Consider the following 25,140-nt stretch of genomic DNA (forward strand, 5'->3'; position numbering starts at 1 on the left):
AGAGGTGACGCGGTAGGTGGGAGCGGCGTTTTGGGGGTAGGGCGGCCAGCTACCCTCGCCCCACCAGCCCCGCGGCCGATCCCTGCAGCCGTTCGGGCAGGATTAAAGTCCTGGTGCTGCCGGCAGGAGAGCGTTTATCAACCACTGCCCTCTTCTGGACCGCGGTGATCAACCCGAGGGGCTCCTCAGCGCCCGTCTCCCACCGAACTTTATTCTGCTACTGTTACGAACGCTTCTCAGCATCACCCTGCGACGTCTTCTTTTGGTCAGTGATACGTAGCCTTATTAATAGGGTCGCATAATAAAGCGCCCTGTTCTGTACGCTGTACACAACGCTGTTCTAAAATATTTGCTGCTTTCGGAAAAAATATCCCGTGGCATAACTCAGCGCATCCTTCCTAGGCCTAAATGCTGCGTGTAGGAAGCCTCAAATTAATGTTGTTTTAGCTACGAGCATGAAAAACACCGTTTAAGACGCTTCCCACCAAAAGTAAAACATATATCACCATAAATATTACGGCCACAGATTTTTGACAAGCTTTAAAAAAATGTTTCACCACATGCAGCTTCTCAATTAGTAATTTTCATTTTGCTGTGTGAAATGCAAAAGACCTACCTGTCCTCCTCCTGGAATTATTCCCAACGTAAAGTCACAAAAGGAGGGATTAGTAGGAGCACCGCATCTGTGTCGGTAGACAAATTCTTATCCAAAGAGAATAATTTCAGCTGAATGGTTATAATTTAAAGCTTTTTCCTTTTGCAAGATGCTTTTCCTAAGAAGTAAAGGGATTGGAAATGGAGCAGCCGCCTTGGAGGAGTCAGTTGTAACGTTCAATTATGGCTCAAGGGAAGGATCAGAAGAATTTCTAGTAAATATTGCTTAGTTAGCATAATTTTACTCTGCCAGACACTAAGGAACCTATTAAACTAATATCTAAGTGCTGCACAGGGATTACAGAAAATAATGGCATCTGCCTAGAAGGGACAGTAAGTTATCTGTTCCAGCCCAGTTTTATTGCAGCTGCAACATACCTCTCAGCTGTAGGCTGCGTTTTCTTCAACTTTGGGCAAGATTTTCAAAAAAGAGTGTTTCTTGCAGAACAAGAAGGTGGTAACACTTGCAGGGCTCTGCCTAGTGCTTCAGAGGTTTGAGCTTGCCGATTAGAATGTCTTTTTATTTCCCCCAACCCTCAAACGTATAGGCAGGACCTGTAAAATGAGTCATGTATAGTGAACTAGGGCTCCTACAATGAATATTGGGAGGACCAGAGAAAACAGCAGGAGTGCATCTGTTCAAAGCTTTTTTGCGCTGGTGGAGAACCATTAATGCATACAGCAGAAAGAGAACAAGTCACAAACATTAGTGTACTACGTTCTCGTTAGCTCCAGCTGTTCAGTAAATAGGCTGTTCTGAGTGTGGGAAGTACGCCTTTTGCACTCATTTATCCTGAGCCAAGTAGTAGATGGCAACCTAGCTCGAAGACAGCCAATTCTATATACATTACAGCAAGACAGAGGGAGTTTCTTTCTTCTTGGCAGTTGCTGATCTTTGCATGTGCGTGGTCAGACACGTTCAGTCTATGTGTCATGCTGGAGTAAATATAGGAGGAAAGGCTGGCATTCCTCCAAGCATTTCCTTTAGTCGTCTTTGAAATTACTTTGTCCGAGTTGCTTTTCATTTAATTCTCATCATACGCTATGCTACCTGCACAGCGTGTTACTGGCTTACTGTTTATATTGGTTTTATCCTTAATACTTAGATGTGTATGTCAAGTGGTTGTATTCCTAGCCATGTAGGATTGAGTGACAAAGTTCTTGTAAGACTACAAGCAGCTGCCTTCGTGGAGTTCAGAGGTGAAGAAGTGAAACTAGGCTGTTCATCACATTTCAAGTGATTCCTGCTAAAACAAACACAGAATTAGATTTAAGCATGAATCGAATTTAAGCACCATAACATTTTGATAGGAGTGGGATTTCTTTGCTGGATACCACCTGCCCCAGTCATGTACTATCAGTTTATGTCAAATACTTTACCATTGTTGTGTGACATTTAAAATTAATAATCCCCTTGAGATGATACGCACAAAATTCCTATTTCAATTCATTGGAGATTTGCTTGTTCTCATAGTTGGAGACCGTAATATAAATAGAAGTACCCTACAGATTTTCAAAACAATTGTCTACTTAAACCAGTTTCGCTACTGGTTTCAGTATTTAGTTGGTTTTAGTAAGCTATTTACTGTAACATTACTTTGTGTTTAATTATTTTTAGCAATAAGACAGCTGTACGTATGATCTTTAAACATTTCTATACTTAGTAGGTACAAACTTCCCAAGTTATTTGCTGGTTCTGTTCTAGTTTACTTGCTGTTTAATAAAACCTCCTCTTTCTCTGTGGCTTTCCTGGAATCAGACTTGAAAGGGCATAAAACTTGCCTACTTGTGAAACTATGCACATTTGTCTACTCTGAGAACATACTCAGATACAATCGCTGACCTAAATGAGCGATCGCAGCTCTCAGTTTTCTGCAAACTACACAGGAAAAAGTCTAATTTGCAATTTTGATCTAAAAAATTTATGAAACTAAGTTGATACCCATTACACTATACATTCCACATTGTATATAGATGCATAAGGTATAAACAAACATTGCATATTTTAATACCAGGTATTTACATTTGCAAGAAAGTAATTTCCATATTCTACCACACTTTAAAATTTCACCGTAGTTCATTAACATAATCGTGAAATAACTGATCAAATTATTGAGTAGGATTATGGCAGTACAATATGACAGTTATTAACATATCTGTACTGCCTTGATTCTGAATGAATTCCAGGCCATGGTTCCAAAGGAATTAAGAAAAGTCTACCCATTGCTGGATCATCTAACAATACAAATTTAGCCAGGTCACGCATATCTACAAAACTGTATTTCAAACAACATCGCTGAACTCACAAGAGCACACGCTAGTGGTTTTCTGTGGGTGTACAGCGCACTGCCTGACACTCTCATCTGAACTGTGTCCAGGACTTACGCATCTGCCTGATGTATCCTTGGCATATTTGTCAGTAAGCTGTTCCTCGGGTCAGACTGTTCCACAACCAGTCTCTTGAAAAACACTGGGTCATTGTCAGGTTGCCATTTCCACCTTAATCCTCCAAGAACAGCATGCCACTTTGTGACAGTTTGGCATAGGGTTTGGACTGGCTAAAGTCTGTTTACCCTCCAGTTACTCTCCTGTAACTAACCTATTAATTGTTGTGCAGTTGCCGAGGTGTGGAGAACTTTCCAGCGGGGCAGGCTGTGAGCGCTGCTGATGGCACATTGCTGGGGAAGAAAGAGGTCCAGCAGAAGCCCTGGGCTTAGCAGTGAAGGACCCCAGCGCCTGGATTGCTCACTGCATTGCTGGGACCACTCTACTGACCCACCTGACTCTCTTCTGGACCACACCATCCCCCACTGCAGGGGAGGCAGGTTGTGTTGGAGGCAGTTATGCTGACTCGTTTGGCCTCTCTCCTGGTCCACGCTGTCTCTCCTGCGGAACAGGGAAGTCATGTCGCTTGTTGACATTAAATATTTATCTGCGACTTAGAAGTGCTTTAGTATCCAAGTCCATCTAGCCTCCTCACTGTCAATTCAGGCTTAAGCCGTGATACACTTTTGCTGAGTAGCATAAGCAGAGTTGTCACTAAGGCAGGAGATGGTCACAGAGATGAAATACATTCGTATTGAAATTTCTTGTCTAGGAGAAAGCGTTCCTGTGCAGTGACCACATACAGCAAGAGAAGGTGCACGCAGAGATGAAGCAAAGGAGGTTGAGCTGGCCCTGCTAGGAGGAATTCTCAGTATGAATAAAATGAACATCCATGCTATTAACATCTGAGGTTTTTAAAAGAGTTGGTGGCAGTGGGAAGAGCTGCAAATCCTCAGGGGACAAAGACAACTCAAAGTAACATGAAGAAGGCAATGTTTTTGGAGATCTGTGCTGAACATATGTGGCATAAAAATGGACATCAGTGGAGTTACACAGAGCTGAGAGGCAGATTGCTGCAATCATTTGGAGGCTGGAAATCACCAACTGCATTATGACACTGTTAATCAGTGTGGAGAATGCAAACAGCCAGCAAGGTTTTGGAGATGACACACCATTCAGAAAGTCCCTGCCTCCTTTAGGCTCAGGGTAATGAACACAGTGAAGCATGCTAGGCTTTCCTCACTTAGATAGCTTTTCTGTATGTTAAACACCTAGCCCCTTTCTTCCTGTCCCTCTGAAAGGGAGCTCTCTCTTTCCAAAGGGGGATATCTTTCTGGCTAAGCCATGTAGTTTTGTTCCTAGCACTTCGACCAAGACTCTTTGGGCAAGAAAATGAGAGCAGTGATTCATTTTTACCCAGCAAGACTCTTCTTGCTCATTGAAAGTCCTCATTACCCTTGTATTTCTCCAGCCTTCCAGAAAGAAAACCATGATGGATCTAGAGTGAGTATCAAGACTTCTTCCTAATGGCAGAAATTCCATGTCTACTCATTCCTGGGAAGACAGGAAGGTGAAGGAGTTGTTACTATAAAAGGCGTATGTGGACAGGCTGAATTTGTGGAGAAAAGTAATGACTGATGTAGCCAACAGAGAATTCCACTATTCTGGGAAATGTCTGAGATGGCGCTCTCGAGCTAAAATCCAATCACCTCTGAGACATTATCTCTGTTTTGACACATGGTTAGTAATTACTGGGGGGAAATAGAAAGGGCAAGCTTTTTTGCATAGCTTCATTTTATCACCAGTTTTGACTGGCATTGATGATGACTATGTCAGGATGTGCATTTGCGTTTCCTTTCTCAAAATGGAGTTGTGTGGTTGTTGTGGTAATCCAAGAAGAGGAAAGTCTCAGGGAGGAGCTGAGAGGCACACAGTACAGCCTCCACTTAGAGCCACTGAGGCAGAGCATGGCAGTAAGATGTGGCCAGTGCACCCACATAGCTCATGCTAAGGTAAAAGGAAAAAGAGGCAGCGGCCACAAGTTTTGGAATATTTGGATAACTGAAGACCTGAGGCAAAGAACAACCAAGAGAGTTGAGCAAATGTCCTGTGGCCATCCAACTGGAAGAGGGCTGTGGGTAAGCACATGTCAGGACATCAATGAACAATACATCTGCGCTCACGCAGCAGGGAAGACAAGGAACTACCAAAAAGAAAAAGCTGGGCTAACTATGAAGGGCCCAGTCAGATAGTTTGAAGTTACCTCTCCAACAAATTACTGAACAATCTCTTTGAGCAAATTTGTACCGGCAGCTTGAGTTTATACTGGCTCAGTACTTTGAATAACTAGACCATGATGTTTTTGATTTGGTACTAGATGCCCTAAAATTTGAATTACTCTTTGATAGCCCACAGCACAGGGAATGTGCTTACTGTGTGCATCTGACAATTATGAAGCAGTTTAGAAGAGGAAGTTTATACAATAATATTGTATTTGTGAATATTCTTTTCTGGCTGACTTAAGTTGTTTATCTTTCCAGCAACCTGTTTACTAAAACATCCATTTGCTCCAATGCATTGTTTCAGATTACCTGTATCAGCAGACAATTCTTAGGCTTTTGAGAACAATTTTTTCAGAAGTCTTTGAGAAACTGATTACAAAAATCAGATGTATACTTGAATTAAAAAATAATAATTAAAAAAAAGAGGGTTGTGCAGCTGACAGGTGAAATGTACACAAGACTCAGCCACCTCCGTAGTCTTGAATGCAAGCATTATCTGAACTTACAACTCTCTAACAATTACTTGTTTCAGATCAGCTATCCAACAATTTCTCAGGTGGCCTAATTTGTAACAGAGCTAAGCAGCAACAGTTCCTATTTATTTCAATTGGAGTCGTGTAATTCAACAGCTTGGAAGATTAGACTGTTTAAAAGCGATCACTGCTAGCCGCTTCATGCACTTTTCTATTTTTATTAGATACTAATATTAAGCAAAGAAGATCAGAAATGCATTAAAAATATTTTGTTATCCCTTTAGATCCTTTAACATTTTGGTATTTCTGGGTCTTGAACATTTCTTTCCAAGATATCATGTGGCTGTCCTCAGTTATTTGTTTCAGCAGTGGTATTCCTACTTAGCATTTTATTCTTGCTGTATTTATTAGGAGAATGGGTAAATGAAGTACCAACTGCAATAAATTAAATGTGTTTTTATGTTTAGGTTATGGTCTCCTGTTCTATTTTTACCCAACTAACAATGCTTATTTTCTCTTTCCACTACCTACTTTATATCGCTCCTGTTTACCTCTGTGGATTCTCCATGCTCCTCAGTGCCCTCCTGTTTTTCTTAAAGAAAAGTAAGAACGCATTACCTCAGTCTTTAAGCGAAGTAAAAACATCCAGATCAGTGGTTCTTATATGCATCTTGCTCACTACGACTGTAGCCACTGTTGGTAGAGGTAGCAGAAGTTGCAGTAGCAATAGCTTTCAGTATTGGCCAGGACAATGTGTTTGACTACTCAAGTATTATTTAGGCAGCACTTTGCCATGGCGCATGTGTATTAGAATTTGGGAATCTCAGTCTAGGTCATCTTCAGTCCAGCATGGCTTCCAAGAGCATGTCTCCTTTTCTGAGCACCTCAGAAAGCTGAATGCTGATCACAGCATTTTTTCCTTAGATTTAGGATTTCTGGCTGTCACCTGTGAGGGAGGGAAACAATCTTTTGAATGACTCTGAATATACACGCTTTAATACTTAGTGATTTCATTTTCATGTTCTAGAAAAAAAAGTTGGTCATCTACATGATGTGTTAGAAGTAACTTGGTTTGATATATGTATACCCATGGGTTTTTTTTTAACCCAGAGAAAATGGAAGCAGCAGCCCTCCTTAGTTTATACATTTCTTTTTGAAATCTACTGTGCATTTAACTGATAGTGCAGTAAAGTGTTCTTCATGTATGCCGTTCTTTTAGACTATTCCTACGTTCCTTGCAAACTATGAAGCAAAGAGCCTTAAGAAAAAGCACTGTTTTATAGTGCTGCTTACTGACAGACCTAAATATGAAAAAAGCCCGCATATCTCTTTTTGCAACAAATCCATTAACTGTTATACAATAATCATACCCTACATTCTTTTAAAACTAATTTTGCAAAGAACAACTTAGTGATGCACCATGTTCTCATATAACAGCTAGAGAGAATACGTTTTCTTGTACCGTGTCTCATAGTAAGCTCATGTCAAAGTTGTTACAGTTCTGCTATAGAATTGTTGTAATAACAACACACCTTTTTTCAGTTAGTTGTTTTTTACTGAGCTTTGTTACTCCACATATGCTTTTCTGCTGGAAGCTTTTGTACCACAAAGCCTTTGAGGAGCGGGAGCAGCTCTCTAAATGTATCTGGAAGTAGTGTGGTTTCTTTTACCTTGGCTGGTTACTGCCATTCACATTCTTTTATTTCCAGGCAGTAACTGCTATGAATTTGCCAGGTTTTCATGAAACTGCAATACACGTTATCCAGAAATTTGCAATACAGTATCGGTCTCTGTCCCATTCAACATTTTACTTCCTCTTAGAAAATGCAATTTATGTATCAGGAGCTTTGCTAGTAGTTTTGGAAGCTTTATTTGACACTAAGTATCAGAACTCCATTTATCTTGTAACAAGTTCTAAAAGGCAGTGAAGTTAGCTCTGTACCCAAAGACACATATTCTTAGAGATTCTTCTGTGTTCCCATACCTTTTGAGACGTATCAGACACTCTACTGAACATGAACATTTTCTGCCAAGTTCATTTCTCTCTTGTGACTTGTGATAGGGAAGCACAGAAGCTCCTTTTTTACTTTACCCTTAATTTTTTGAAACGGTATCTGTCAGTTCCAAAGGCATGCACATGAATTCCTCAGGTTTACTAACCTGTTTTTTTCAGTTGCTCATTAGTTTCTATAATCTCTCTCAAAATATTCTGGATTCAGTTCTCTGGGACACGAGCAGTGATGATGAAAGAGCACACTAGCATGAAAACTGAAAACACAATGAAATTACTTGCAGTCACAGAATAGCTAAGTTTTAAGAGATCGATTACATGTATATTGTTTGTTGTGACATTTAATTCTCAAAACAAAACATGGAAGTTTTCCTCAGCTTTCTAATCAGAACATCCCTTCTCCCAAATAATGAAAGCTACTAATTTTTAGTTGCTTGCAGAACTGAACTCAAAGCAAACCACAATCCTTTCTTTTCTGATAGTTGGTGTTGAAGTAGAGCAAAGCAGAAACCGTGCCAGCTCTCAGTCTACCACAAACGCAGCGCACAGTTACAGGCCATACAGGCAGGCACCTTAACCAACCCATGGGAACGCAGCACAAGCTACAACAATCCAACATAACCCAAGGCACATGCTCCCGCTCCAAGCTGCTTCACCAAACCAGCGCGACTGCTTTTACCCACAAATCCAAACGGCTCCGTCCTCCTGCGGCACAGCGCACCGCGCTCCCAAGCCACCCGTGACAGAAGACATACTCCCACAGGAGCACACACCCGAAACACAGCACTTCCAAACCTCTCTCCAGCTTCCTTTGGTGCTTACACCTCCCCTGCTAATTTATGATCAGTTATCAAATGCTGCATTTCATGAGCAGAACGAGGATTGCAGTGCCTGCCATCCCGCCCTTGATCTGTGCTGCTCCCATGCTGTTCGTGGCTGGGTATCCCATGATCCGTAAGGCTGGTGCTCCCTCCAGGGTTGTTAACTATGCCACAGGCACAGCTTGCTTAACAGGTTCTGTAACAGAGTAGCATGAAGATGCAAATACTATAATCGGTGAAACTACTTTTTAAATTCCCTCTAAATGAATTAGCATGCTAATGGCTCGGGTGCTGCACATTGCATTTTTACTCCTACAGGTCTTTGCAGATTATAAAAAGCAATAGTTTATCCTTCAAAAAGACATGGAAGACAATATTATTTGCAATTCAGTATTTGTTTGGGTCGTCCTCTGGAGTTAAACTGAAAGTTTAACAGCATTCATATCCTTACAACAGATATCCGTAGCATAGCATGCAAACATAATGCATAATCTTTCATTCATTCAGGAACAATTTTCCCACAAAGTAAAATGCTGATTTAATTTGGTTGGGAGCATCATTGCCCTTTTGAACTGTATGCATAAACACACTAAACCATCAGGTTCTAACGTCAGCCTTAGTGTCCTTCCCTTAGGAGGACTGCTGCTTCTCCTTCCCCTGCTTGGTGGGCCCCTTACACTGCCTCCCTCACCTCTCAGGCCCCTGGATGGCATTGAGTCTCAAAAAGATGTGAGGAAAGGCCTGTTACCAGGCCTGCAGCGGGCTGCGGTTGACAGCCAGTAGACCCACTGGGAACTGCAATAACGCTGGGAATGCAGGAGGATACCAGAGTGAGGGATTACTGAGGGACACGATACTAGAATGGTACAGGCTGAGGACTCAGTTGTCCTGTGAATATATCATGGGCGTGAGTGTGGGGGACAGACACAAAAAGCAAATAGGAACTAAAAGGATACAAGGAGGTGGACAAAATCTTGCAGCAGTGAAGGCTGTGGCAGATTCAGAGGACCATGTTGGAGGAACTCACTCAGCAGACGATGCTACCATCATCCTCACAGCCTGCTTTCTCTCACTGCCCACCAGAGAAGCAGCAAGAGCAGCTATCGTCAGCTGGGGAACGCAGGGAGGCTGTATGGGGCTGGAGTAACAGCCAGCGAAACAGGGAAAGCGACAAAAGGACAGAATCCAGGGATGGTGTGGAAGCCTCGGTATCTTACCTCTGACTCACCTGAAAGTTGCCTTGATTTCCACTGCAGAGACTGCTTCAAAGGACGAAACCCACTCATTTAGAAGAAGGGAAATCTGGAAGGGCTTTTAACAGTGAAGACAACAGGTAGGGTTACCCCAGGAGGTAACTGATCTCACATGTTAATCAAGGGAATCTTCCAAAAGATGGCCAAAGCATCTGATTATGCCACACTGTAGAATACATCCATCTTATAACTAATATAACTAAACCTGTGTTACAGTGCTGGTTTTCTCATTCTAATATGTATGAAATACAACATCCACTGATCGGTACTGCTAGTGGTGACTCCTGCTCGAACCACAAGTTACACTACGTGACCGAAGTGCCTCTTCCATACAACTTTTTCAATAAAATATTCCCCAGTTATGGATTTAACATTCAATTCTTGGAGTTGATTTCCACTGAATTTGTTATCACATGCCAGTAAACCTCCTGTTCTTTAAAAATGAATTACGTTATTTCCTTTTCTCTTTTTCCACATACCCAACCTTTCAACCACTCTTTCACTAGCATACGTCTTGCCTCCATGCTCTGTTCACAGATGAACTTTGTATTTTTCATTCAGTATTTGCACAGGGCTGAATTGCCTCACGTGACCAGTCATCAGTCCTGTATGCGAAACAAATGCAATAAAAAAGTTTAAAAAAGGTAAATGTACTCTGGCAAGTACTTGTTTCTCTTTAATGTCTGTTTTCTATCATGGATTTTGTTTCTGTGGGCCAGAAATGCATGTAAATCATCTTGTGTCTTCAGAAGGTTATTTATGTATCGGGACTGGACAAATGCCCATTTCTTCGTATCTTTGTCACTCATTAATTCTTTTTCAGCAGAAAACTGCTGTACAAATATGAATTCCTGGCAAGCCTTAAAAATCTGAAACAGAGCTATAAAATAAAGTTTCAGAATATAGCTAGTCACAGTGCATAGTCGAGAAAAATGGCAACATCCATTGCACTGGATGTGAACCCTGGGCTTTCACATCCTTGTTGAAAAAATCAAATGGATTTATGTTTTTCAAAAAAAAGGTTATCAGATACTGACTTTGAAGTAGAGAAATAACTGATACCACAAACAATATTGTCAGGGGCTGAGATGACTTCTTATAAAGGCAGTTCATACATACTTCTGACACTTGAGCAAGAACTTGCTTAAGGCACCATTTGCCTTTGTAAGGCTCCATGATGATAATTCTTCCTTTCAAAAAAGTTTTGATTTATAAAAAAATGAAAAAAATTAACTTAGTTTGCTAAACAAATCACCAAATTATGTAAATTTGACATTCATTTATCATCATCAACCTGACCTTACTTCAGAAAAAAGTAAAAACAGATAGAAAATCCTCGAGTGTTAAAATTAAACCGCAGCCTCTAACATTTCATCTTTGCACTGCTACCTCCATTGGGGAGTTTCTTTTCGCTCCAGTCTGGTTTGGGTGGGGTTTTGGGGGTGGGGGGGGTTGGCCTTTTTTCTTTGAAACCATCACTGCTAACATCATGGAAAACAGTAAATGTACTTAGGCAGAAACTCTTACCCGAACAACTGAACAAAAGAAAACACCCAAATCAAAACCAGTTTGGGGTATGCTTCTTACTAAAGCAAACCAGAACAGCTCCAGAATTCTTAATGCAGTCCACAAACAGGCACTTCCCTTTTGGCCAATAAAGTTTTACATCTTTTTGCCAGTGGTGAACTTTGTTTTTAATACAGTATATTTTTCCCGGATGCTTTGGCTAAAAGCAAAAACTGCTGCAGTTTAATGACATTATGTTTACTTTTGATGTGATGCAAGCATGGGCACATGTATACTACATTACCTTCTATCCTTCTCATCACAACGGTAACGCAGAGGGAAGAAGCGAGTCTCTCTTTCCATCCTGTACTTTGCTGCTGTTTCCATCTGCTCTAAGAGGCTGTAATCAACTGTTCCACCTACTTTACTAAGAGTTTGCTTAAACATTGCTCTTGGATGTCTTAATTGTCTTACATCCGCTGGTTTCCTTATGACTGTTTCACAAGGAAGTCTGCAAACTGTTACCCAAAGTGCTTATCTAAAAGAAGTCCAGCATTTCCTCCTGACTGTGACAGAGGTAAGCTGCTAGCTGATGATTTTCTGGGGGGAAAACATGTTCTCCTGGGACTTCAAGGATATGGAAGACAAACATTGTGTTACTGAAGTTCCAAGGATATGAAATAACACATAGAATTATGTAATAAAAGGATCAAATTTAACAGAACACACAGTGAAACATTATAATCAAAATGCATATGAAATCATCTTTTCCCCCCTTTTATAAGACCCCTCACAGGTTATAGCTAGCCGGTACTTAAGACTCAGCCCTTCAAGTCTCTGTAGGTGCTCAGCGCCACACTGAAATCTCATCATCATTACAGTGTGCTCTTAAAACTCCTGGTTACAACATGTCACTAAACACACTTTTTCCAAAATCAAAGACCCAGATTATTCAGTGAACAAAGAAAGGAACGAATCTATACCAAGCAGTAGGAGCCTATTCTTAATTTTAAATTATTTCTATAGCTTAGACTAGTAAAAAATAAAAGATGTTTAAAAACGGATATTCCTTAAATCTTAGACTGCTTTTCAGAAAAGCTGTTCACTATTCTGAGCATTTTTCTTCTACTGAAAATTTTCAGTGACCTAAATATAAATGAGCACATACAAAAACATCTCAAAACCAGGGTCAATCATGGAAGTTACTTTTGCCAGCACTAGCTTATGTAGTCCATTACATTCTCTTTCCCCATTAAATTTTATTAAGTCCTGGTATTTTTGTTGGTTTCTGGGTGTCATCAGTTTTAATTACTATTGCTTTTTTTTTTTGCTGAGTTTGAATATTTTTAATCTACCCCTTTTGTCTCCTCTTACCAAATAAAAATAAAGAAACTAACTTAATTTTTGTCATAGCATATTTACCATACAGTTGCAATATCCCATATAAATTAAAAGCACATTAAAATGTATTTTAAATTAGATGGAAATGCGTAGGAAAAGATAAAGCTGCAGGAACTGAAGCAGGCTAATCATAAACAAAGCTAATAGCCTAATTACAAAGCTCACCATAAAAAAAAAAAGCCTTAAGAATAAGCATAAAAATCTAAACAAAGGAAAAAAACCTGTTCTCTTACTCAGACAGGCAGACAGTCATACTTAGACCCTTACACATTTCACAATATCTGTACATGTAAAATACAGATACCTGAGGCTGTTTGACCTTGGGGTTGTTACTTGGCCATTCCTAAGTGCCATATTATAGGATGGGAGGTCTCAAAATTCTGCTCCTGAAATTAGTAACTTTAGGGAAGAAGAAACCGTACCAACTTACTAAAGACCCTTTTTTGTTTCTTTGTTTGACTCTTTACTGTCCTTCTGCTTGGGTGAAACATTCAAGTTTAGCATAAAGCACATAATCTTATTGTAGACACTAGTGCTATTACTCTTTCATTCTACCCATGTCGACAACACTATGTGACCAACAATCAGTAAATGCAGTATCACTGATTATCGTTTAGAGAGGCCATAAGCTGCAAGGCGTGAAGCACTGCTGGCAATGATAGTACCCCATAAAAGAACCTTAAGAGTTAGCACAAAGTAAGCTGAACTACTGCCAATAACGTTGAGTAACTTTTAAAAAGTATTCAAAGTATAGATAGGACCTAGGCCTATTCCACCAACGGCCTTTAAGGAAGTCACCTGTCTGTAATGTGCTTCTTGACCCTCCATATGATACAAAGCAACAATACAGAAGTTCTTCCAACTCTGATACATTTTTTAAGTTGTTGAATTGCTTACAGCATACTGACAAAATCTTAAATTTTGTTCAAAACCAGAGGTTTGAACCTATGGTGGAAATTAGAGATTTATTTTAAATAGTGTCTGTACTTAACCAATTCTTAATTTTGACAAATACTAAGAATGTACATTAAATTCTTAATGGGTAGTATACTTCCATTCCTAGCTTAAGCAACCAAAGGTAAAGAGATGGGGAGTGTGGGCGTGGAGAAGAGGACAGATATCCTGGTATCTGCCCGGAACAATCTCTGCCCCCCTTGGAGTTCTTTTGTTTTGCTTTGTTTTGTTTTGAGCTGCAAGAACTCTGCAAATGGGTGTTCCCAGCTTCTGGCAGCCATATGTGCTGCCTACCATCTGTTTTCATTCCACTGTGCTATGGAGACAAACACACTTTATTTTTAGTGTTCTACATTTCCTGATGCTGCACAGAATAGGGATTATATCTCCCATTAAGCCACTATATGAGAAAAATCTTCCATGAAGATGAGTAAAGGTGACATTATCACACAGGATCAGATGAGGTAATTTTCGTTACCTACTCCTCAGTGCAAGTTTATACTGAAGTTTGCTTGATTCCTGCATACCTGTGCTTTATTTCTACACTGCCTACAAGGAGCTTCCTTCACGTGTTTTAAAGATACATTTTCCCAGCAACTCCCTGGGGTGTAGGAAATCACTACTACAATTTCGTGGGTTGCCACTAGTGGTTGCTATTCCGCACGCAGCATTCAGAGGCAAAACAGGATATGAAGACATAAACAGCTGTATGATCAACTGTAGACAGACAACAGTGCAGTACAACAAATATGTGTCTGAAAGGAGGAATTCTGTGCACAGGCTCCCACGCAGTTCTGTTGGAAACCATGCACTCCAAAATTAGTTTACAACTGTTAACTGGATAGTGTAGTATTTATATAAAATTTGATTGAAAAGATTTCACTGTTATAACTCAGTGCAGTGTTGGAAGGCACTCACGGCACACTGGACAGCCAGTAATTCTTTAAAATGCACCAAACTAAACTGAATTCTAGAAAACATTGCTGGCTTTACCTATATTGACATTAAGCCATTTCTAGACAATAGTATTTTTTCTTTCCCCATTTAACCTCCCCCTCCTCAAACTTAAAAGCAGCTGAATAAGCACTGACTTTTAGCTACAAAAACCCTGATCAACATCTCCTACTACTCAACGAGTATCATATCATTGCCAGCATAACTTAATACCCATACTGTTAGAACACATTGCAGCACAGATCTTTCCACCATCTAATATCGCAAATTCAGGATATTGTAAGTGATTATTAAGCAACTATTGATGAGGAATCACCTCTGGTTTCAAAAAATAATAAAAAATTTAGTAAGAGTTGCACTGAAATAGAGATCAACAAAGAAAATTAGTGTCTTTAAAACAGCACGAAGAGATTAAAAATGTTCCTTGTTTATAGGGTACTCCAAAAGACATCTGAAAGTTCCATTTAACTTTTTCAGATTAGGTCTATTCTGTCTGAGGTCTTTACTCATTAATTCTTTCCTAAAATATGCACTTCTATTCATTGCATGTGATCTTACAAATACAGAAGTACTCCTTGATTAATTAGACTGGCGAGGCAATTGTCAATCTTTTTAATTCATTCAAACATTTTAATAATGGACTTCAACTACTCTACTGTTTGAGGGGATGATTTTATTAAGTTATCTACAGCTATTGCTCTTCCCCCAGAGATTCTGACCAAAGTTGTGAGAAAATTAGTTTTATCTTACTACCCTTATATTCATTCTGCCTTCTGCTTTCAAATCATCAAATGCAGTTAATCTGTTCTGCAATTCCTCACAGTCCTCTATTTTAAGCAATATAATGCAAGAAATAATTTCTGTCTTAAAGCAGTATCTTTTTCAGCTATCAAAATCATGAAGCGGAAACATTTTTTTTGATTGGTATCACCAAGTCATCTTTTTTTGCCTGTTTTCTTCAACATAGTATACAGACTAGTCTAAAATATTTTTCTGTTGGGTTCCCACTCAAAACCTCAGAACTAGCACTTAGCTGAAACTAAATACAGGAGTTTTGAATGGAGACTGACAAATTCACTTTGCATTAGTCAAGCGTAGATGAACACCCTTCCACAGTTCTCTGTCAGTATGTTGTTCTGTATTAGGAGAGTGAGACTCTCTCTTCCTAATTCCCCTCATAAACTGTCAATTTACATTCTGAAGCAAAGTCTATAATCTATCATACATCACTCTGTCACTCCTGAGCTGCCATAATCTACTACTTGTTAAGATGTCTGTGGTATAATTTTGATGCCTACGCTGACTGTGCATATGCAGTTTCCTAATAAAATCTGAATAGTCTTATATTTGCTTAATTTGTTGAAAAGTCAGCAAAAATTTATTTTCATGTAAATTATTTTTGACAATAATTTCAAATCAATACAGCGGTGGAAGGGTCAGAAAGAAGGAAGAAAAAAGCTTTAAAAACACTGATCTAGATAACACCACCCCTAATTTTCACTTACTTTAAAATAAAACTATAGTTTTAACTCTGCATTATAGTCCTAGAATAGAAAATTTCTTGTACAACCGAGCCATAGCCCTCCTCAAATCCTCTGATAAAGACAATCTAATCTGAACATTCACTTTATTCACAGTACTGCTACATCTGACATCTCCTGGGTGGTAGTTTTTATTACACTCAATGCAAAGAGATTGAAACGCTGCATTAAGGAACAGAAAAGCTGTATATACTTTTACATCAAATTTCGGAAAAGCATTCAAAGCAACTCAAGACAATAGCTTAAAAAGTAATTTCAACCTACATGCTTAATAAATCTTTTTATAAGTGGGCAAATTTGAATTTATATAATTTAAAAGTATTTAAAATGAATAATCTTTTTTTGTAGAAAAAAAATGTTCTTACTAAGTTTTAAGTCTCAGTTTCATATCACAGGCCATGACAATTTTAGGTACATAATGAACACTTTTTAAAAAATTAGTATATTTTCCTAGCACACCATAACATTTCCAAACATTGCTAGGTATTAAATGCAAGTTTAATGCTTAGATATATAACAAGATCATTTTAAGATTGCTTCAATATCTATCTTAATTTCAGCTCTTCTGGTTATTACATAAAATCATATTTTTCTCTTAAAATGTTTAAGTCTTCAATTATTCTTTAAAATATTTTAAAATCACCACAAGCACCTATTGTAATAGGAAAATGGAATTCAAACTGTTTTTCCAAGGAGATTATAAAAAGAAACCCAGCAAGCCAACCCCAAAACTCCAAATTAAAATTGATTACAGTTGCTCTGTGCTCTTATGATCATGTTTTGCTTCCTAAAAAAGGTTTCCTTTTCATTGTAAAGTTTAAGAACAGAGCATTTAATGGTTCAATCCATTAATTTTGGTGTTTGTTTTTAAAGCGAAGAGGTTTTCATTGTCATGTTTACCTATTCAATACACGTGCAGTTTCAAGCTGGCTAAATGGAAGCAGTGAAACAGGAAATAAGCTTCCAGCAGGATGAACAAAAACTGCCAACCAAATTCTCATGTTGTAGCCATGGTATAACGTCTTCAAGAAATCCAGAGAACATCTCTTCAGTTCAGGTTCTCAGAGGTCACTGAGTTTTATAATTATCTCCAAGCAATTTTCTCCACATCCTGTTAAGCTGTCTCTAAACAGCTGTGTGTGTTGCCATGCAGCTTCACCATCCCCTCCATTTAGAACTGCTCCCAACGTAATTGTTGTTGCACCAGAAAAATCTGAATAGGACCGAATATTTTTATCTATTGGAGGAAAAGATAAAACAATTCAGTAAGCCACTGCTCCAGACAGCACATAATGCTAGAACACATGTTAAAAAGGGTAAAGTGTAATGAATTCTTAAGGATCTCAGTTGCAACTACTCAAATTCATCTGTGAATCAGTGGCAGAAAAAAAAAGAACCAGCTGAAAATTTTAGTTAGTATTTGTTTAGTGCTCATGCTCAGAGGACCTAGTCAAAATCAAAGCCACCACACATAGAAGCACCTATCCTTCCTAGTAAAATGCACAAGTATCTTGTATCCACTCTGTGTTCTTGCTAACCCTGCTCTGTTGAAGGTAGGGCTGTGTATATTCATAAAACTGGGCTTTGTACCATTTTTTGGTACCAATTTTGGTTAAATGCACAGTATTTTCTTGACCTTGCTATGAAAGACTGAGTTGGAAAAGTCAAAATGCATTTGCATTTCATTTTCCGTATTTGCACAGTGCTCTCTCCATATAAACGATTTATTTCCAGTTACATCTTTACTGAATTCATTGTATCATTATATAATTCAATTCCACACTTACCTCCTATCAGAGCAATTTCTGTTGTTGGAGAGTAAAGTCTCCACTTTATTCTTCCACTCTGAAATGTCTGACTGCTTGTCCTAATTGAAATGTTATCTATTTTTAGACCGACTGACTTGCACTCAAACCTCCAGCTGATGGAAGCAGAGGCTGACCCCTCTTTTCGGGCTAAATAAACCTGAATGGGAAGATGACATAGTCAGCATGTCAAAAACAGATGGTCAACACACATAAATTAATCTAATTAATCACTGTAACACGGACATAAAATCTTAAGATAACAGACTTCTCTGAACCTTTAGAACTGTACATAGTGCAATTTTGTATACAATCTCATTCTGAATCCATAAGTATATTCCACAGTTAGGTAACTGCATGGTCATAGTCCTTCACTAGGGAACACTAACCTATTTCAACAAGCTTGGTAAAGTTTAAGCCACAGAAATACCCAAATTTATTATTTAAAGAAACAAGAAGACTTCTGTTTTTTATATAAAATGCACACACAGTTTCATTCTGGTTGTTCAGTATTGCTGATGAAGAAAACGGTAATCAGTATTTTGGATTCTTCAGATGTGGCTGCTGGCTGCACACCGCTTCTCCTAGGACTTGACATGCTTGGTTAAAGCAAATCATGCATGTTAGACACATATAAATCCTGTACTAACACTTATTTGAACCATTAAAGATTTGCATAATTTAATGTAGTCCCAATGCTGTTCTAAACTTCACCTGGCTGAACAGTCAAGCTCACGTTAACATCCATTAAAGTTACTGTGAACCTTCATAAGAATTTTGTAATAAGCGTCTAAGGATCCTTTCAAGTCTAGCATCTATTACCAGCAAACCAAGATAACAGACATCACAGATTAAAGACTCACAGCTGCCATGATCCTTTCAGAATCCTTAGTTAAGAAACTTTATCAAAATTCTGTCATGTCCAGGCTTCTGATTAATGTCACACTGAATGGACTTAGATCGCTCATTAGTTTTTAATCTGGAAAGAACAACCCTGAATAAAATGATAGTAAAACACAGTAGTATGTTTTACTAAAAATCCCACCCAAATATAGAAAAGTCACCAACAGACTATAAACCAGAATTTCAGTGTTACTACACACCAGGCATAGAAATGTTAATTCTCATGTTTAAGAAAGCTAAAAAACCCCAAAGGTGTGAGGTGTTACACTGAAGATTAACTATGAAAATGCAACAATTTAACCTGCTTTCATGTGAATATAATCTTAATGTTCATGAAAGTGCTGATCTCCACACAATTTTTTTTTAAGTACCTCAGCTAGTTCTAGCAAGAGATTTCCCTTGATCAGATCCTACTGAATTGCCATATTTGAGTAAGGAAGCCAGAACACTCCATTAATTAGCACTTGGTTGAGGTGCACTAAGCATAGGCTTTTAGGGATAAAAATTAAAACATTAGCCTGTCTCATCTTCCATTATGATAACCAAGCATTTAATCAGAAAAACAGAAGTTAAAAGTTTCCTTTTGTGTCTTTTTGATTGCCCTCTAACTTTCACACGTGGCTACTCTTTTTCCAGTATTGTTTGAAAAATGTCTGAATTCAGGGGAAAAAAAAAAACCAAACCAAAACAAGCAACCAAAAAAAAGCTGACTCATTCCAATTCTCTTCCATTGGAGCAATTCTTCTGGAAAAGAAGCTTTTAGAAACCCATGGATTTCACATCTACAAGTTCTTACATTCTTATGTATTCTTGTTTGAGCCCTGGATGCCAAGTTATCTCCGGACAGTGTAATTAAATTTGTGTTCTGTACCTGTTTGAGTTTTGTACCATAAAGTCAAGTGACACTGAATAGCAAGAAAATACACACGTATGATGGAGACGGCTACCATCAGATTGGCCAAGATGATAATCTATCAATTTGAATAATTTTGATCAACAGTGCAAAGAGAGAATATATAACTGATGGTGCTTTTCTGATACTCCTGGGCTAATACCTATAGTTACCTTTACTGTGGCTTTTACATTTAAATTCCTTTCCATTCATCACATACTGAATAATAAACCAAATATTTCTGTGAAGGCTCCATTGGCTGGCAAGTTTCTTGGGCAGCTGCTGAATCAAACTCCAAACCTGTACCTTGTAGATCTACTAGAGGCATTACAAAAAGAACATGCAAACCTCAAACAACCTTTCCCTCTGCTGTCTTCCATAATGCAAATAACCCCCAATAAAAAGTCTTTCTAGATTCATACAGACATTCTGCAGGATACTACTCCTGAAGAACTAACATGCCTTACCCGCAAGCCTGAGATATACCTGTATACCTGGACCTGTAGCTCCTAATTTCTCAAGGCCAACCTCTCATCCTTTATCTAGAAAAATTGAGGTGCTGTTGAATAGAAGTCTCTTTCTGCCTGGTCTTATAGATCAGTCCCTCCCTGTTTTATCTGATTAGTAGAGCTGAGCAGAACAGCAGACTCTTCATTGGAGACTTCAAGATATAATGTGCTATCAGAATTTTAGGAGATCCTAGGGAAGCAGAAAACAGTCATCCCTCATTCTGAGTTTTTATTACTTCTCTTTTCCTATTAGCCTACCCTGTTGTAACATCTTTTATATTATCCTCCAGTTTCTTCCCTTATTGCTTCTCTTTTATGTAGAATAACCTCTTCAAGCTACTCCCCCCTTGCATTTTGCACGTTGGTTATGTATAGACCCAGCACAGAAAACCCTCAGAATATGGCTATAGGCTTAGCTCCATTTTTCATCAATGGGAAGCAAACCATTGCCTAAACTAGAAGAATGTTTGGCCACAGACCTTTCAGATTATTAAAATGACAGGGGAACAAAGCAATAAACGTACTATTCTCCCTGATAGGAATGCTCAGTTCCACAGTTGGTAGCTGTTGCAGGAAAAGCTGTTTGCTAGTAAATGACCCCTTCCCATCTTACAGGCATCAGTTCTCTTCTCCTTAGATTTAGAGCATATGACTCTTCTGCTGCTCAGTGTCCTGACAGATGGGAAGGAGTCTGGGCAGGGTATACAATAATCTGGATAACTGACAGGTTTTTGCCTTCTTGCAGATGGAACTGTAATATTTAGGATGGCAATTTTTTCCTTTGGCTATGTATCAAAGATATGTAATGCACTATAACACTATTCTCCAAAACAAAAAAAAATTTTTTTTTTTGAGAGAAGTACTGCTTTTCAATAAAACAGTATTGTGTGTTTGCCCAGAAACATAAGAAGAAAGCCATTTTTTAAAATTTGGTGGTTTAGCACGGATCTTACTTATCTACAGAGAATTCGGTCACCCTTTCTGAAAGACAAGCTAAATTTATTTCCAATTTCTTAAATCGTCCGACAATCTTACCTGAAGCTTAACAGTAACATTTACTAACATCAACTAAATTCTATGGGCACCAAGAGAGGCTTTAATGCCAAACATTGGCAAGGGTTTTCTATTTTACTGGAGTTAGCGTACTTTTACAGTAGATTTTACATTTCTAGTAATTGTTATCCTTACCATTTTCCAATCTGTTTCAACCTTTCTCCACATAGACTCTGCCTTCCAAACACCTGTTTCCCAGCCTTTCATTTTTTCATTGTTATTGGAAATCCGTGTATAACTATCTTCTACTACATTGTAGATGAGGTGGAAGAGTTTAGAGGTCTTCTCTTTTTCAGAGGGAATAAGAATTACTTCTTTTCTTTTCTGAAAAAGGCAAAAAACAAAAGCACCTTCATTCCCCAATACATTTCAGTAAGACTGTGTTACTTTTAAACACTGTGCCATGGTTCTCCCATGCAGTTTTTCTGCCAACTGAAAAAAACGTAATTTTTTAAGAGAGGTCATGGACAAAAGCATTTTTGCTAAACGAAAGTGTTAAACCACTTTAGTGTTTCCTAAAATAGACCTGCACCTTTTCCAGAGGGAAGCAGAAATTTTATTATTAAAATTTTCACATAATTACTTTTAGAAGTAAATTATTAACAAAATTAGCAAATTTAAGTAAGATGTTAACATGTTAGGAATAGAAAACTTATATGTTGAGTATATTTCTTGTACAATCAATAACTAAATGGTTATTTTGAATAACAAACGTAATTCTAATTTTCATATACAGGTGCTTGTATATGACAGTTTACAAATCAACTTCAAAAAACGTAAGGTACAAGCTTCATAACTTCACAGTATTACTTTTGTTCTTATGAGTTTCAGCAAAGGAGAAAATAAATCTTCTAAACTATGGAGAACTAAAATAAACTCTTAGTTTCTTAAACTTAAAACAATCCTATGAAACTCATTAGTTTCATCTAACTGGTTCTATTTAGGATTCTCAGTCATTCCATATGGACAGGATCACTACAAAAATGCTGCAATGAGTGATAAGCTAAGTCACACCGTTGCCCACTGGCCCAAGCTAGATATGGCTATGGTTCTGGGAAACTGTTATCTTTGCATAAAATAATTAAAATCTTGCTTTTGGAAATAATCAAAAACACCGATACAAAAAAAATCAATCGAGCTCATTATTTAAGAGATTGTTCCATTTAGACAATCCTAATTGCTCCCACACTGTTTTATTAACAAAAATAGTTGGTCGAAGCCTGCTTCTAGGCTTTAACCAGTAGCAACTAATAATATACTTTTTTTTCTTTTTTAAGTTTTCCCAACTGCTTTCAACTGCCTTAAGCTTTCTAGTGCTGTCACACTGTAACTAATTAAAAGGATAAATATTTTTTATTAACTTGTAAAAGCAAAACACATTTTAGATCGAGGATTCCCAAACATTTTTAGAATCACCAGACCACCACCAATCTTTAAAAGTTTCTTACGGACCTCTACTGAATTCACATCAAACTTGCACCTAATGTTTTTGTGTTTCACTGTTTCAACTAAGTATGTAGGCTACCTACCATAAGTGCTATTCTTCTGCAGACCATAATCATAGAACCTCTAGCTAGCTACCTCTAAGATGGTCACCAGTGCAAAAGTTAAATACCTCTGGACCAATTTCTCCTCTGGCTATTCGCCAAGCCATTGAACCTGATGTCCTTCCACCATATTCTTCGGATTTAGGTGTTTTAGGAGAAATGAATTCAACAAGTTCCACAATTGTTCTTTCCAAGAGCTCTCTTTTTCTAGTTTCTGACAAAGATCGTTGTCTCTGAAAATACATTTAAGAAAAAGTAAAAAATTCAGAAAAGTGGTATTTATAGGTCTGCTCTAAAGTGACACCAATAGGGGAAAAAATGAATTGAAAAACCAGACTAACATTGAAAGTCTAGACTGACTGTTACAAACATTAATCTTACACCACGTGTGCAAATATAAATCAGTCATAACTGCATGGTTATTTGATAGCAGTGCTTCTTCTGTGAACTTGCATGCGCTATGTGGATTTCTTCTAAAATACGGTTTGTGCTATTTCATCATCCAAGCAAATGTATTACACTTCCATAGCTATTTTATAGCTATTCATATGCATTCTGTACCATAGCTGGTTTTGATACAATTTGGGGGAAAAGAGAAAGCAAGCATAACTATTGGGTCACATTTTTCTTCTCAGAGGTGGAGTGATTTGGCTGGCAACGGTCTTGGTTTTGTGGTTAAGCCCAAAACAAAAGATTCAGTTGGTCTCTGAAAGAGTTATTTCACAGTGACATATCACCTACACTTCCATGTAGATTAGCAGAAAACAGAAAGAATTATATAACGCACTTTCTTTGCCCACATGAATAAAACAATGGATGTTTTTTCTGGTACACAATTCATAAAAAAATACATTGAGAGGCTGGGGTTTTGTTTCCATGATTTTCACATCAAATATACAGAGCTGATATGTGAAGTCTTCTTCCTTAACTGTGGATACACCTGCACAAGGTTGGAAAATTAAGTTCAATGCTGCGTATGCGAATGAGTACACATCATTTTTTTTTTTTTTCTACTTTGGTGATTGCCCAAGGCATGCACATTATGCCCACTAGGACCTGAAACTCCAGACTAGTAAGTATTCCAAATTATCTCAAAAACAGTCCTGACCCCAGAAAGTTTTGCTATTAGGGATCAGAAAAGAGGCATTTGAAGGGATTCTGTTCCAGACAACAATGTGGAATATGGTTTCAGTTAAATATGAGAAAAAACTTCTTCACTTTGAGGGTGACAGAGCACTGGAACAGGCTGCCCAGGGGGGTTGTGGAGTCTCCTTCTCTGGAGATATTCAAAGCCCGCCTGGACGAAGTCCTGTGTAACATGCTCTAGGTGAACCTGCTTTAGCAGGAGGGTTGGCCTAGGTGATCTCCGGAGGTCCATTCCAACCCTTGCCATCCTGTGATTCTGTAAAGAGTACAAGTATGCTAATTATTGTCACCTCTCCCTACCCAGCAGACTCTTCCACATAAAAGCTAGCAGCCTGTAAGACACACATAATGCTCAGACTCTGCAGAGATCAACGCTGCCTGTGCTGGGAAAACCTGTAACTACATTTCCTACAAATGGCATTGTCATCAATAGCATTCATGTTGTTGCCGAAACCAGGACAATGTGCTGAAATGGATTCCAAGAACTCCACTATCAACTGTCAAGGCTCAAACTTCCTGCTTTTGTTTTTTTCTTAAAGTATTACCCTCTACATACATGCTCAGGCCCCACCTTTCTTTGGCAGACAAAAGGAATAGGAAGGAAGGGGGGTTGAGAACTGCAGCTTTAAAATCAGTTCTGCATCACATTCAAGCTATACTGTTGATGCTTCCTGAAGGACCATGTTTTGGAAGACAACCTGTGATTTAAGTGCACCCACTGCTGTGTAAGCAACAGGTAAGTTGAAGGTAGAAATTGAATTTCAAACCTTTCAACAAGGAATACTGGTTCATCTCACATCAATCACCATGAGATGGCCAGAGTTCAACCTAAATTACAAGTTTTCCTTTTAAGAGTTGACCTGGCTGTAGCTATAAACATTCACAATCATTAGCAAAAACCAGTGCCTGGAACAAATAAGTAGTTTGTTTCCCTGCCCCACCATTGAATTTCCAACGAAGGCAATGAAAGTTCAGGGTCCTCCCCCCTTTCTATGGGGGTGACATACAATGGACTGGAATAGGGCAGTGGCCAAACAAAGCAGGTGAAGAAAAATTTTGTAAGTCAAGGTGTGATATGGTACTATAGAGTAACATCAGTTGTTTGGTAAT

The 25,140-nt window shown here is 38.4% G+C and overlaps 1 protein-coding gene across 1 annotated transcript in view; it reads right to left on the reverse strand.

Annotated features, from left to right (window-relative positions):
* Positions 1 to 3,270: 3,270 nt before the first annotated feature.
* Positions 3,271 to 25,140, reverse strand: part of NGLY1 (N-glycanase 1) — a 36,082-nt gene continuing 14,212 nt past the window's right edge. The window contains exons 9-14 of the mRNA XM_035890711.1: positions 22,953 to 23,117; positions 21,473 to 21,661; positions 17,963 to 18,140; positions 17,076 to 17,412; positions 7,895 to 8,002; positions 3,271 to 6,680 (exon numbers count right to left, since the gene is read on the reverse strand). Of these exons, the coding sequence (XP_035746604.1) occupies positions 17,237 to 17,412; positions 17,963 to 18,140; positions 21,473 to 21,661; positions 22,953 to 23,117 (708 nt within the window). The 3' untranslated portion in view covers positions 3,271 to 6,680; positions 7,895 to 8,002; positions 17,076 to 17,236. The remainder of the gene's footprint in view (positions 6,681 to 7,894; positions 8,003 to 17,075; positions 17,413 to 17,962; positions 18,141 to 21,472; positions 21,662 to 22,952; positions 23,118 to 25,140) is intronic.

The sequence above is a fragment of the Egretta garzetta genome, unplaced genomic scaffold (genome assembly GCF_000687185.1).
Source record: "Egretta garzetta isolate BGI_Z169 unplaced genomic scaffold, ASM68718v1 scaffold313, whole genome shotgun sequence".
NCBI lineage: Eukaryota > Metazoa > Chordata > Aves > Pelecaniformes > Ardeidae > Egretta > Egretta garzetta.